The sequence below is a fragment of the Scyliorhinus torazame genome, chromosome 11 (assembly GCF_047496885.1).
Source record: "Scyliorhinus torazame isolate Kashiwa2021f chromosome 11, sScyTor2.1, whole genome shotgun sequence".
NCBI classification, from domain to species: Eukaryota; Metazoa; Chordata; class Chondrichthyes; order Carcharhiniformes; family Scyliorhinidae; genus Scyliorhinus; species Scyliorhinus torazame.
Window position 1 is genome coordinate 21,376,492 of NC_092717.1, and position 15,454 is coordinate 21,391,945.

Here is a 15,454-nt window from a genome sequence, read left to right on the forward strand (position 1 = left end):
ATATAGACAACATCTACTGCCCTACCTGCATCAATCTGAACCTTCTGCAAGAATCATCCAAAGCTCTAAGACAGGTTTTCAGTTCTGCACTCCTGTGGTGCCAACACTCGAGGCTCTTGCGGCAAAGATAAAAATCTTTCCCGCAGTCATTTTTTTTCTTTTCATTTTTTTTTATTCTCCTCCTTTTTCACATTTTCTCCCAAATTTACACCCAACAATAAACAATAATCAGTAACGAATGTAATGTCAATCCCCATATCAATAACAACGATCCCATCCTCCCACCAAACCCCCAAACATTAGCCCGCATGTTCACATAAACAAATGACAAAATGGAATCAGGAATCACCCATAGTCACCATTAACACCCAACGCCCCCCCCCTCCCCCCAACACCCCCAACCCCCCTAATGTTCGATGTGATCCAATTCGCAAAAGTGCATAATGAATAGCTTCCATGAATTGTAGAAGCCTTCCATCCTTCCCCTCAGTTCACATTTGACCTTTTCAAGCATGAAGAATTCCAGCAGATCCCCCCGCCACACCAGGGCACAGGGTGGGGAGGTTGAATTCCACCCTAACAAGATCCGCCTTCGAGCGATCAACGAGGCAAAGGCTACAACATCTGCCTCCGCGCCCGTTTCCAACCCCGGCTGGTTCGACACCCCGAATATGGCGTCCCGAGGGCCCGGGTCCAGTTTCACATGCACCACTTTAGAGATTACCCTAAACACCTCCTTCCAGTAATCCTCCAGCTTTGAACAGGACCAAAACATATGAACGTGGTTTGCGGGGGCCACCCCCGCACGTTCACACACATCTTCTACCGCCTCAAAGAGCCAGCTCATCCTCGCCCTTGTAAGGTGCACTCTATACTCCACCTTCAGCTGTATCAGCCCCAACCTCGCACGCGAGGTGGAGGCATTCACGCACATGAGGTGGAGGCGTTCACCCTCCGGAGCACCTCACACCAGAACCCCTCCTCCATATCCTCTCCCAACTCTTCCTCCCACTTTGCCTTGATCCCTTCTAGTGGCACCTTCCCCTCCTCCAAAATAGCCCCGTAAACCGCCGATACTACCCCTTCTCCAGTTCCCCTGTCATCAGCATCTCTTCCAGCAATGTGGAAGCCGGCTCTACTGGGAAGCTCTGTATCTGACTTTCTGGCAAAGTCTCGAACCTGCATGTATCTAAATATTTCCCCCTGCTCCAGCCCATACTTCGCCCCCAGCTCCTTCAATCCAGCAAAATGACCCCCAAGAAATAAATCTTTTAGTGTTTTAATTCCTTTTCCCGCAGTCATTTTAATGGTTGAGGCAGACGGCCCATGTCTAAGGAGATGCAACAGTCCTCCCTAAGTAACCAAGAGAAAATGGAGAGCGACACCTTGTCACTCCAATTGGGAAAGCCAATGGCCCTTGGCCAGGTTGAAGGTGAGATGGCCATTATTATTTTCTACTTTCCCAAGAGAAACTACAGTAAGCACTTGGAAGTACCTGGTTCCTTCTTGTTTGCACTGCAAAGCCCACTTGCTGAACCCATGTCTGCTCACATCTGGATCGAAGGATGCTGTAACTCCAAGAAAATACACCCTGGCTTGACCCCCAAAGCCGGCTGCGGAGGTGATGGGCAGGCAGAAAAGTCACCTACACCCCCTTACAGGTTGAGAATTTGGACAGTGATGATCCTGGGTCAGAAACTTCTTTTTTTTTTAAAATATATTTTATTCAAATTTTTTGGATGGGTCAGAAATTTGAAGGATTAGAAAAGAAATTGCTAGCCAGTTATGCTTAAAAACGTGAGTTGTCTCAGGGGGTGAAGTGTCAATTTTCAGGGCTACAGACTTTACCTTTGGTGGGAGATTGGAGAAAGGCTTCCTATGCCATTTCTCCAGCGTTTGCACAATCCTCCACTGAGCTTAGGAAGGGCACTTTTACAGCGGTTATTTTACTAATCCATAAGACAACCGTGATTTAGGTTTTTTTATAAAAACACCTGCCAAAGCAAGACACAGCCCCCAAAGTACCCACTGTCAGCACTATGATTCCATTTACCAGGTAGCTGGTGGTTTCAGTGCAGATATTTCTCAGTAAGACAACTGACAATCTAGCTGAACTGCAGAAGATGAAAGCTGACAGGTATTTTTCACTGGCCACTAATGTCAATGTGTAAAATCTATTTTGGAATCGTGCCACCTTTTCACTCACATTAGTAACTAGTGGAATATATATTCGGGGGTGTTTTATGTTAAGAAGCTGAACTGTACAGAAACAATATTAGCTGTGTAATTCAAGACAGATGCGGCATATTAAAAAAAAAACTACAATGCATGTTTGAACAGGCTTACCTTCATAATGCACCCTACAAAATGTGATGAAACATTGACTTTGCTCTTCACCAGATTTTTCCTGAACTTAGAGAAGTGCCCGTCAGCAACCACAGTCAATGGACAATAGAGTTCCTGCGATCAGAAAAATACTTCAGGTTGGTTATGTTTCAATATGTGAAGCTCCCAACAGGCTGAGATGCCAAGTTTCAGGGCTACAGCCTTAACTAGCATTTTCACACCACACTGATGCTCTATACAATTCTGTGCAGGTAGGCTATTTCCAGAGTGCTCTCTCCGAGTTTCTTACCATGTAACTCTTTACATCATACCTTGGACAGTGCTGCTCTCCAGTCTCAGGTTAGCCCTTGCTCTGTCGAGCACCTTTACATTACAATGGCCTGAACGCAATCTGACAACTGAGACTAGAAGGTGAGTGAGTGACCTACCCAATCCACGGTGGAGAGTTGGAACTTTAAATATTATAATGAGGCTGTGAGCCTCATTATCATGCAGGTTTTGAACTTTTAAAGTTGTTGATTGGATTTCCCGAAGTGCTGACAAACCCAGCAGCTTACTTGAAGCAAGGGCTGGGTGCGAGCCGCCCCATTGCTAAATTTGACAGATTTGCACCCAGAAAACACAGGGTGCACAACACTTTCTACTCTACACAACACTTTCAACACTTTCTAATGGAATACAATGATGACAAATGCGAGGTTATCCATTTTGGTAGGAATAACAACAAAAGGGATATTATTTAAATGATAAAATATTAAAAATGCTGCTGTGCAGAGAGACCTGGGTGTGCTAATGCATGAGCCGCAAAACGTTGGTTTACAGGTGATTAAGAAGGCAAATGGAATTTTGTCCTTCGTTGCTAGAGGGATGGAGTTTAAGACTAGGGAGGTTATGCTACAATAGTATACGGTGTTAGTGAGGCCACACCTGGAGTATTGTGTTCAGTTTTGGTCTCCTTACCTGAGAAAGGACGTACTGGTGCTGGAGGGTGTGCAGAGGAGATTCACTAGGTTAATCCCAGAGCTGAAGGGGTTGGATTATAAGGAGAGGTTGAGTAGACTGGGACTGTACTCGTTGGAATTTAGAAGGATGAGGGGGGAATCTTATAGAAACATATAAAATTATGAAGGGAATAGATAGGATAGAAGCGGGCAGGTTGTTTCCACTGGCGGGTGAAAGCAGAACTAGGGGGCATAGCCTCAAAATAAGGGGAAGTAGATTTAGGACTGAGTTTACGAGGAACTTCTTCACCCAAAGGGTTGTGAATCTATGGAATTCCTTGCCCAGTGAAGCAGTTGAGGCTCCTTCATTAAATGTTTTCAAGATAAAGATAGATAGTTTTTTGAAGAATAAAGGGATTAAGGGTTATGGTGTTCGGGCCGGAAAGTGGAGCTAAGTCTACAAAAGATCAGCCATGATGTCATTGAATGGCGGAGCAGGCTCGAGGGGCCAGATGGCCTACTCCTGCTCCTAGTTCTTATGTACTCCACTGAATTGGTATTCTTCTGTGGAACTGGAAAACAAATGTTGGGGCTCGTGTGTCCAGCACTTCTGCCCATTACTTGGCATTACTTAGCTGTGCAATGTCGCTTCAGATGAATAGCTTACGAACCTTTGTATCTCCACCTTCTTTCTCCCTGTACTGAACTCCTGTAACTTGACCGTCTTCTTCCAGTAGGTGTGTCACTGTCCCTTCGATGAATCTTACACTAGAACACAACAATGGGGAAGTTAGCTTCTTCTGTTTTAACCAAGATTCACCAAGGTAAATTAGAATTATTACGGTCATAACCCCCCACCAGGATCACGGGGAAGCCTTCACTGCGGGACTCATGGAGTACGGGCTCCCCAGGTAGGGGGCAGAGACCTATCAGCTGAGGCTCGTTACGAGCAAAGGTTAAAAGTAGGCCCAGATCAGGACCTGGTGAGAAACATCCTCCCAGCTAGGATTGCACTGGGAATGAACTGCTGCGGTGTGCAGTAAATACTTGTCAATAAATCTATTTACATTTACCGTCAGCTTTCACTGCTTCATTATAATTACATTCCTACATAAAGCCACTGAAAATTATGAAGTGGCTATGGGTTATCTTCAGGATTTCTGCATAATATTGTATTCAGCCATGGATGTTGGAATGGCACATTCAAAGTCCAGCTTGTAAAGTGTGGCTGTCTTTTTAAATCTGATTGTCCTAATGATCGACAGAACAAAATTTGCAGACGTTCGATACTAATGAGCATTGCTTACTTGGGTTCTGCCATGGCTGCCTTTCGGAGACCCATGATGAAGCGCCCATGGTGAAACGCTGTCCCATATTGTACTTGACTGTCTTCATCCAGAGGGTAAGGGATTTCCACCTCGGTCATGCTCTCCATGTCATGTATGACGTAACCATTAACGATGTGGGCATCAAGGCCTTCAACGACACCTTGTTGAGGAGAAAGTAAAGCAACGTACAGAAGATGTAGAACGTTTGTGGGAAGAATGGCTCGGATAATTCCAAAACTTAAAATACCTTTTTTACAGGCAAGCTGAAGGAACCATTTACTGGAGAAAGGATAATCGAGTAGCAGCAATGTTCAAGTTGTTAAAATGGTGCAGCCACAAGAGGCAACATAGACTTATTTGGCTAAAATTGTGGCTTTGGAATTGGAGGACATAAGATTCAAGATGTTCGCGTCTCAAGGGAGGCTAGACCTTTCGTAGATTCAAGTGCGACAACAACTCTGGCAGGTAACAGACTGAACTTAAAAGGCATGGATTTCGGCACAGTTTAGTTAATTGGACATTCACCAAATTAATTCATTATAATGATCTTTATTCATGTCAGAAGTAGGCTGCAATGAAGTTATTGTGAAAATCTCCTCGTCGCCACACTGCGGCACCTGTTCGGGTACACAGAGGGAGAATGTGACAAAAAGTAAATGGAATTTGTTGTTTTTTATTTTTTAATCACGTTTGTCAGGGATGCTGAATTGAGTTGGGTTGAAGCTCCGATAATGCAGTGGACCCTGGTTTAAAGGGCTGGGGAGGGGGGAAATGCTGATTGGTATTCTTTATCCACATTTTCTTCCTTTTATTTTAACATCAAATAGCAAGAGATCGTAGGATAGTAGTGCATTGAGCACACATGCTTTTACTTAATCAATCCTTCTTTGTAGAGTCTAACTACTTTATATTTTTGTAAAAAGTATAACAGCCCCAGATAGCCATGAGGAGAAGACAGATGTTGACCTAAGTGCCGTGATGCATCAACCTAGGACCTCTGCCACAAACACTGCCAACGTTTGTGGGGTCAGCGGTGGGATTTTTTTGCTTCACTGGCAATGCTGCTCCACCCATCAGAGATACTTATAGGGTGTTCACCTACCACAGGCACGAGCCGTGTTGGGTAAATTGGGGGAGAGGGTGTTCCCAGGAGATTGAGTGATCTGATTGCTAATGCACATAGATCTGCATCAGGCCTGGGTGGGCCAGTTCCTATTTTTTTGGTCTCCATTCTCATATATATTTGTAAAGAAAATAAACAAATATTTGATCGCTACAAAACTGGAGGGTCGGCATTGAGAGCAGATCAATCAGAGTCTGAGAGAAAGCTGGGTTCATGTTTTGTTTCTAACCAGTCATAAGAATTAATGTTAACCAACTTTCCCCCCCCCCCCCCCCCCCCAACACCCCTCGACATGCTGATTAACCTATTCTGCACTTCCAGAATTTTATTTAACTTAGAATTGAAACAGTGCCTTGACTTTTAAAGAGGCAAATAATATTCAGCGTTCAAATCATTATTCTTATTAGGGTTAAATGTTCAACTATCTATTTGTTTAGTTTTCTTTCATGCGTTCATTCATGGGTTGCATGCATCGTTGGAAAGGCCAGCATTTATTGTCTATTCCTAACTGCCTCGTCTGAACTATTGTGGCAGCCTTTGATACAACTTTTTATGCCGTTTCAGTGGAGACATAATGGTCAACCACATAGCTGTGCGTTTGGAGACACATATAGGCCAGACTTGCAAAGGAAATCAGCTTTCCTTCCCTAAAGAGCATGAATGAACTATTGTTACAACAATTCCGTAGGTTTATGGTCACCGCTACCGATCGTAGATTTTTTTTATTCCAGACGTGTTCAATTAACTGAATTGAAATTCCCAATAGCTGAGGTGAGATTTAAACTTGTGTTTCTGGATTATTAGTTTAAACCTCTGGATTATTAATTCACTAGCATAACCAATTTGCTACCACACCGGGATTTGATGACTGATTACCATTCCGTGCTAGTGCGACATTAGTCCCGAGTGCCTTTTATGTGTACCTCCAAGGCCAAGTTCTTTCAATGCACGGTAACCCCCAGGCTGTAACAACTCTCCGACAATTCTGTCTGGTTCCTTCAGGTCTCTCTCGATCACGGTCACCTTCCTTCCATCCCTTGCAAGGACAGCAGCCATTGCGGAGCCAAGGACCCCAGAGCCCACAATGATGACCTCTGGATCAGACTGGGAAGAAATCCTGGCGCTGGAGGAGTTTTCCGTCTGAACAGACTCTGAAAAACTGATCGTCCTTTCCTTGGGCTGCACCAAGACAGAAAGGAATGAGAAATCTTCAAACTTATTTACTGTTCTTGAAATTCCGCAAGGCTGTCCCCTGATTCCTTGCTGCACATTTGGCTGTGGGATTGGCGGGAACCCAAGAGAGACGGCATGAAGGCTGAAAATGGCCAGTTACCCCATTTCTCTTGGGAATCTCGTCAAGGTGGTGGCAGGAATCCAGGAGAAACCTTGTGACGTATTTGACAATTGCCCCATTCACAGAAGTTGCAACAACAACAACTTGCATTTATATAGTGCCTTTCATTCAGTAAAATGTGCCATGAAGTAAAATGTTACTGATGTCACCTCCAATACCATTGCTATCAAAGTCACAGCCAAGATTCAACACTGTCCATGTGGGGAATTATACGATTTACCCATTGCCCTCTATTACAATGTATTGGTAAAGCAATCTGCTGTCCCATCACTCAATGTTGTTCCTTATAAACTGTTTCTTAAAACAATGGTATCATATCTAACTGTAGCTGTATTTCTTCAGTTTTCCACTCCTTGATAAATGCCTTTATCCAGGCCAGATTGGAAGCTATGCAATGGGGATCAAATACTGGCCTCGCTGTGGCCCTGTGCACTGCTACTTCAATTGGCTATTTCATCTTAATTATCCTTGATATCTTTTAAAATCAATGGGCATTCGGCAACAATTCAGAATATAAATATACGGTACAGTGTTGAACTGAAATCTAAGGAACAGAAGATCCCAAACTCAAACTACAGTCTACACTGAGTTAACTTCGCTCGAGTGAACTGACAGTGATGTCCTATTGCCCCAAAGTTAAGGGAAGAAAAAATCTATGCTTATTGTTCCTAATCACTATCCAGTAACTCAGAATCTCTAGTGCAGAATGAGGCCATTCGGCCCATCGTGTCTGCACCAACCCTCCAAAAGAGCACCCTACCCAGCACCCCCCCCCAACCCAGCCCCCCCCCCCCCACAACCCAGCCCTATCCCCCGTAACCTAACCTGCACATCCCTGGCCACTAAGGGACACTTTAGCATGGCACATCCACCGAACCATAGAATCCCTACAATGCAAAAGGAGGCCATTCGGCCCATCGGGTCCCGACCCTTCGGAAGAGCACCCTACCTAGACCCACACCCCCGCCCTATCCCCAGTACCCCACCTAACCTTTTGGACACTGAGGGGCAATTTAACATGTCCAATCCACCTAACCTGCACATCTTTGGACAGTGGGAGGAAACCGGAGCACCCGGACGAAACCCACGTAGACACGGGAAAAACGTGCAAACTCCACGCAGTCACCGAAGGTGGGAATTGAACCCGGGTCTGTGGCGCTGTGAGGCAACAATGCTAACTACCATGTCACCGTCCTGCACATCTTTGGAGCTAAGTATGTCTTCTTTAACCATTTGAAATTGATGATGGTTTTATTAATATACAAGTGATTAAGTATTTTCTATAACTCATTATGAAATATTCAGTATGTACGAAATGTATTTTATCCTATTCGTGGGGTCCTGCTAGTCAGTACAAATATACACAAACCACTTGAGCATAGGATCAGGCTTAACTGTGAATTTTCCTCAGGATTAAATCAGCTGGCTCTCACTTTCTAGACCCACATCCCGGTGAATGGCTACTTGCCAAAACAATGACAGAAAGAAAAGGCTGATACTAGTGTCAGTCGTAGCCACTGGTCTCTGCGTCATAAGATTCTGAGTTCATGCTCCACCCCAGCAACTTGAGCACTAAACAAAATCTAGGTTAACACTTCAGCGCAAGACAGAGGGAGTGCTGCACTGTCACAGGTGCCTGCCTTCCTTTGGATGATATGTTACACCGAGGCCCCATCCGCTCTCCCAGGTGGACACATGAGATCCATAGAATAGAATCCCTACAGTGCAGAAAGAGGCCATTCGGCCCTTCAAGTCTGCACCGACCCTCTGAAAGACCGTCCTACCGACTCCCCTGCCCTCTCCCCATAACCCCACCTAATCTGCACATCTTTAGACACTAAGGGGCAATTTATCACGGCCAAATCCACCTAACCTGCACATCTTTGGACTGTGAGAGGAAACCGGAGCACCCGGAGGAAGCTCACGAAGACACGGGGAGAACGTGCAGACTCCACACGGTCACCCAAGGCAGTAATCGAGTCCGTGTCACTGGCGCTGTGAGGCAGTCGTGCCAAACACTGCGCCACCATGCCATCCCGTGGCACAATGCTGCAGAATAGTTGGCGAGTTCTCCCTGGTGTCCTTGCCAATATTTATCCCTCAACCAACATCACTAAAACAGATGACTGTATCCCACCATTTAGTGTTTTGCTATTTGTGGGAGCTTGCTGTGCACAAACTGGTCGCCACGTTTCAACAGTGGCAACAGCTCAAAACTACTACATCGGCTGTGAAGCACTTTCAGGTGGGGGGGGGGGGGTCCCCCTGAGATTAGGAATATAAATATTCATTTTTTAAAAAATCCAGCATGAGTGAACAATTTGAGGAGAGGAAGAGACAAATTTGAGAGGTTAAAAAAAAAAAATTGATATTTAACATGGACAACGGCTAACAAATATATGTAAAATATTCTTTATATTTCAGGCAGCATAAAAGCTGAGGTTGTGCGTGGCTCCGATTAAACTCTCTGCAACGCAGCCCGCCTATTTCATGCTGTAAGCTGGAATGTGAATAGGAATGGCTCTTTGCATGCCATGCTGCTGATTTCAGTCACCATTTGAGAAGCATTCCATACCCGTGCAGTACTCCATTTTGCGCATGTTGAAATGTGAACTAAGATGTGCCGTTGTTACGGTCCACAAGACAAGGTGGTCGTATCAGTTCCGCAAGCTGTGCACGGTATAAAATGGCAGAATGCTTCGGTGATGTTTTCAACCTCAGAAATGAGCCTACCAGACAGATCTCAGACCACATGAACATTACCTCACCTTTAACCCCTTCCAGATAGATCATTCATTTGCCCATTATTTTAAGGCTTTAATGTCAGCTTCCAATTTGGAAAAAGAATTTGGGTTTCTGCTCTGCATTCCCTTCATCTCTCCGGTGATGGCCAAGAGCCATTTACTGAGAAAATTAAGCCATTAACTCCTTGCTGGCTCTCTCTTCCAGAGCAGCCCATCTAGTCACCCCCCCCCCCCCCTCAACACCCCTCCCCCAAAAAGTATTTCTCTTCAGATAATCAAGAACTCTCACCTTAAAATCTTCACCTTCTTTATCACCTGTCTGGAAAAAAAAACTCTTTGATCAATCTTTCTGATAACGCAAATAATCCCTTCATTCTTCCTCCTGTTTCCCTCATTTATTTATTTGTGAAGCACGTGGGGCCTATTTTAGTTTAGACAGCCACCTTGATGCAAGTTGTTACCGTTTTACCCATTTTGTGACACAAAGTTACAATTCAACATACACATGAAATTAAATATATTACAATATTGCATAAAAATAATGCATTCATGTTGATCTCAGCACCCCTCACTCTCCAGTGAACCGTCAATGATCTCTGCTGCTATCATACTGCTGCCTCTGAATAACAATTAATAATTAACAAGGCAGCAGTAAATTCAGGTAATGCTATGTCTGAGCCCCTGTTTATGTCCCAATTTTATTATGGTCAAAGAAAACTAGCATTCTGCTCATTTAAACAAATTCTTATGCCAAGTCCAATTTAAGCATCTGTGTCTTCAGCCAGATCAACCCAAAATATTTCAAAATATCTAGATAAATCATCTAAGGGATCATTCCCCACTTGCTATGATTATAAGTGGTGAACACCAATTTTTTTTTAATGGTTTTACATTCCAAACGTTATTCTACTTTTAAACCGTTCTTCGAATTTTGCCACTGCCACTATTCACGTCATTTTCAACTTCAAAGGCAACAATCAGAGAGGGGACATCAAAATGAAATTTCCCCAACTAATGGAAACGTATTTATGTAGAACGATTGTCAATGTTTACATTTATAGAGGGTTGGTTTCAAAACAAGATTAAAATGTTTCACTGTACCAACGTATAGTACAACAATTCGTTATTAAATTAAAAGCTACAATAGCTTTAGTCGGAGTTTTACAACATATCTTAGCAGTCGTCAATACATCGTGGCACAAGTGGGGATAACTCCCCTCGCCTTGTAATTACGAACACTGATGGTTCTGTGCCTACCTTGCCTTGCTCAGTATTGCTGGGCCCCCTGAAGAAAGAGCTTGCCAAGGGCAGGGCAGAGAGGAGCTGGGAGATGAACCCCAGGTCTGAAGGTTGCTTTTTGCCTTTGCCTTGTCCGTATCTGTATCGATAGGACAGGATCAGCCCTAGGGTGAAAAAGATCAGGAATGCCCCGAGCACCTCCTTGTTAGCGTAGCTCACGCTCAGCAAGTCATCGCACTTCTTATAGACATAAGTAAAAGTCGCAATTCCCAGGAAAGTCCACATTTTAATTCGAACAAGTTCTCTCTCGCCCTCAAATTTAATTGAACTTCCAGCAAATGTTCCAGAAAAAGTCCAAACGGTATTTTTCCTCAAAGCAACCCTACAACATAAACAGAAAATTACATTATGTTTTGACTCATTTCTTAGCACATTCCTTCACTTGGGTCTTCAAAAGAAATGTTCACTTTGATTTTGTTTTCTCTCTGTTAGCCTGTATATGATCTTGTCAGTTCATCCTCGGCTGATCACTGTGGGAGGAAAAGAGAAACATAATCCAAATAGACAGAGAAATGCAATTATTTCCACAGTCCACAAGGTGCAGTGCAGAGAAGAAATAAACCTGACCTTTTCTCAATCCAAGTCTGTTTAGAACATCGAAAATTACCCTTTTTAAAAATAAAACACGCTCTCCATATTCAGTGATTGTATTTTAAGGAGCAAACATGCAATTTAAGCTGCCCGCTGGTCACAGAGAAGAAGAAGGCCATTTGGCCCACCGTACCCGTTACATCCAGATGATATTTTAAAGCAGAGATCATTTGCAGCCACCTGCTCTTATGTTATAGTCGCATTGTTTTTTTTTTCCCGCCCCCGCTCCCCCTCCTCTGGAATGTCTTTCCCCGGGTGGAGAAGGTAGGTAAGAGAGTGTGCCGGGTTTGCTGATGCTGCATTGACTGATGGAGGAGTGCCTGTGGCTTTCTCCCGCTGCATCAGCTGTTCGCGGCAGGCTGGGGGATGTAACAAAATGTGAATGAAGTAGCGAGTGACCTGGCCCGCCCCCCTGGCCAATCAGCGCCCGGCGCGCCGGTGAGCAGAGCTCACGCTATCGGGAGGTTGGCCAATCGGAGGCGGCGCCGGGTAGACGGGCGTCTGCCGTCTCCTAGCACCATGTGATGTCACAAAGAGGGAGCGGCAGCATCAGCATCCTCATCAGTAGCATCCTCATCAATTTCCATTGAAAGCAACTTCTGTAAAGTCCTGCTCTCAACATGGCCATTCATCACCAGCAGCACCTCTGGGTCATGTTGCCCCTTTCCACACGGATAGTAACTGAGATCACTTCGATCTACCTTGACAGTTCAGGGCAACATAAACATAGAAAATAGGAGCAGGAGGAGGCCATGGTTAGCACTGTTGCTTCACAGAGCCAGGGTCCCAGGTTCGATTCCGGCTTGGGTCACTGCCACGTTTTCCCCATGTCTGCGTGGGTTTCCTCCGGGTGGTCCGGTTTCCTCCCACAAGTCCCGAAGGATGAGGGGCTGCATTCTCTGTCCTGCCGTGCCACATTTCTATTTCACCCCGCCGTCGGGATGCTCCGTTACGCCGGCCGGTCAATGGGGTTTCCCAGTGTGGGGCAGCCCAACGCCGTCGGGAAACCCCCGGGCTGCCGGCAAAACGGAGCATCCCGCTGGCGGAGAATCCACCCCCCCGCTGTTAGGTAATTTGGACATTCTGACTTCTCCCTCTGTGTACCAGAAGAGGTGCCGGAACGTGGCGACTAGGGGATTTTCACAGTAACTTCATTGCAGTGTTAATGTAAGCCTACTCTTGCAACAATAATAAAGATTATTATTAGATTATTATTCGGCCCTTCCAGCCTACTCTGCTATTCATTATGATCATAGCTGTTCATCCAACTCAGTGGCCTGATCCCACTTCACCCCCCCCCCCCCCCGTATCTTTTGATTCCCTTCACCCCAAGTGCTATGTTCTAACTGCTTCCTTTTTTAAAGTATTTTTATTCAAGGCATTTTCACATATATACACAAAATATCAGAAGAGCAAAACAACTCGATAAACAACTGCAACCTGCCTGTTCCACTGACACCAACTACTGCCACATCCCACCTTCTCCATTTAATCTCCCTTTCCCCTCCTTGCTGACCCCTCAATCCTCAAAGAAATCGATAAAAGGCTTCCACCTCCAGGTGAACCCCTCTGCTGACCCTCGCAGAGCAAACTTCAGCTTCTCCAGCCTCAACAATTCTGCCAAGTCGCTCACCCACACTCCCGCTTTCCGCGGCTCCGAGTCCTGCCATCCTAGCAAAATCCATCTCCAGGCGATCAGCGAGGCAAAGACCAGAACATTGGCCTCTCTCACCCCCTGGACTCCCGGGACTATCGACATCGCAAATATTGCCACGTCTGGACTCGGAACCACCCCCACGCCCAATACCTTGGACATCATGTTCCAGAACCCCTGCCAGCAACCCCTCAGTTTTGGACACACCCAGAACATGTGGAGGTGATTCGCCCCCCCCCGCCCCCGGCACTGCCCACACCTATCCTCTACCCCCACAAAGAATCAACTCATCCTCACCACCGTCATGTGGGCCCTATGCACCAACTTAAACTGGATGAGGCTCAACCTCGCGCATGACGAGGACGCATTCACCCTCCACAAGGCCTCCGACCACTTCTCGGCCCCAATCTCCCTTCCCAGCTCTTCCTCCTATTTCTGCTTAGTGTCCCCCACCAGGGCTCCCTCCCACTCCATCAGTTCTTTATAGATATCTGACACCTTCCCCTCCCCTATTTTATCCTTCAACAGCACTTTGTCCTGCAACCCCAGGGATGGCAGCCCAGGAAAGGACGGCATCTCTTTCCTCACAAAGTCCCAAATCTGCAGATACCTAAAGCCATTCCTCATGGGCAACTCATACACTTCCTCCAAGTCATTCAATCCCGCAAACCTGCCCCTATAAACAAGCCCCCAAAGCGCTCAATCCCCGCCTGTCGCCACTCCCTAAACCTCTCCTCCAGCCATGCCTGCGCAAATATATGATTATCACATATCGGTGCCCACACCAAGCCACCCTCCAGCCCCAAATGCTGCCTCCACTGCGCCCTCACCCTTAGGGCTAACACCACCACTAGGCTCGCGGAGTACTTGGCCGGGGGGAAAGGTAAAGGTGACAGCAACTAAGCCCACAAATACGTAATCCGACATGGTGCCCCCCCCACCCATCCCCACACCAACCCCTCCCCCACAGCCCATTTCCTCATCATTGCAATGTTCACCACCCAGTAATAATTTATCATATTCGGTAACGCCAGCAGCCCCCTTGCCCCTACTCCCAAAAAGTCCGCCACACCGTCTTCTCCGCCCACACAAACCCGGAGAACAGCTCGTTGACCTGCCTAAAGAACGACTTGGAAACAAAGATCGGCAGGTTCTGAAACACAAACAGAAACCTCGGCAGTACCGTCATTTTCACTGTCTGCACCCGACTGTCTGCCAGCGACAGAGGCAGAACATCCCACCTCTTAAAATCAGCCTTCGTCTCCACCAGTTGAGCCAAGTTCAGTTTATGCAGCTGCGCCCTGCTCCGCACCACCTGGCTACCCAAATACCTACATAATACCTCTGCACATTCGTCGACAATTGCCTTCCCTTCACAAACCCCGTCTGATCCTCGCCTATCACCCTCGGCACACAGTCCTCAATCCGCGATGCCAGCACCTTTGCCAAAAACTTGCCATCTACATTCAATAATGATATCGGGTGGTATGACCCACACTGCTCCGGGTCCTGCTCCTTCTTTCAAATCAGAGAGATATAAGCCTGCGACAATGTAGGGGGGAGTTCCGCCCCTCATTTCATTATACACCCTCACCATCAGTGCCCTCAAATCCGTCCCAAACATTTTATAAAACTCTACCGGGAGCCCCAGGGCCTTACCCACTTTCATCACCCCCATACCACCCCCCCCCCCCCCCACCTCCCTCAGCCCAATTCAGACCCCCAGACCCTGAACTAACCCTTCCTCTAACTCCAACCATCTAGGAACCGCCGCATCTCATCATCCCCGGCTGGGGGCTCCGACTCGTAGAGCCTCCTATAAACGGCCTCAAACACCACGTTCACCCCCTCTGGGTCCATCACCAACTACCCTTATCTACCCTAACTCTACCAATCACCCTCTCCGCCTCCTGCTTGCTCAACTGATGGGCCAACATACTACCTGCCTTTACCCCATACTCATACACATCCCCTCTGGCCCTCTGCAACTGTCTCACGATCTTCCCTGTAGAAAGTAGCCCAAACTCTATCTGGAGCCTCTGCCTCTCTTTCAACAACCCATCCTGCGAATATT

General features: G+C 46.2%; 1 protein-coding gene across 4 annotated transcripts in view; it reads right to left on the bottom strand.

Moving 5' to 3' along the window:
• sqlea (squalene epoxidase a) overlaps positions 1–12,082 on the bottom strand; it is a 34,884-nt gene extending 22,802 nt beyond the window's left edge. For 2 of the 4 annotated variants that reach the window (XM_072467031.1, XM_072467032.1), the window contains exons 1-7: positions 11,860–12,082; positions 11,094–11,605; positions 10,126–10,155; positions 6,662–6,917; positions 4,595–4,775; positions 3,959–4,055; positions 2,347–2,460 (exon numbers count right to left, since the gene is read on the bottom strand). In XM_072467031.1, coding sequence (XP_072323132.1) covers positions 2,347–2,460; positions 3,959–4,055; positions 4,595–4,775; positions 6,662–6,917; positions 10,126–10,155; positions 11,094–11,360 — 945 coding nt within the window. In that variant the 5' untranslated portion in view covers positions 11,361–11,605; positions 11,860–12,082. The remainder of the gene's footprint in view (positions 1–2,346; positions 2,461–3,958; positions 4,056–4,594; positions 4,776–6,661; positions 6,918–10,125; positions 10,156–11,093; positions 11,606–11,859) is intronic. The other 2 variants (XM_072467030.1, XM_072467029.1) reach the window with 2 other exon arrangements.
• Positions 12,083–15,454: the final 3,372 nt, after the last annotated feature.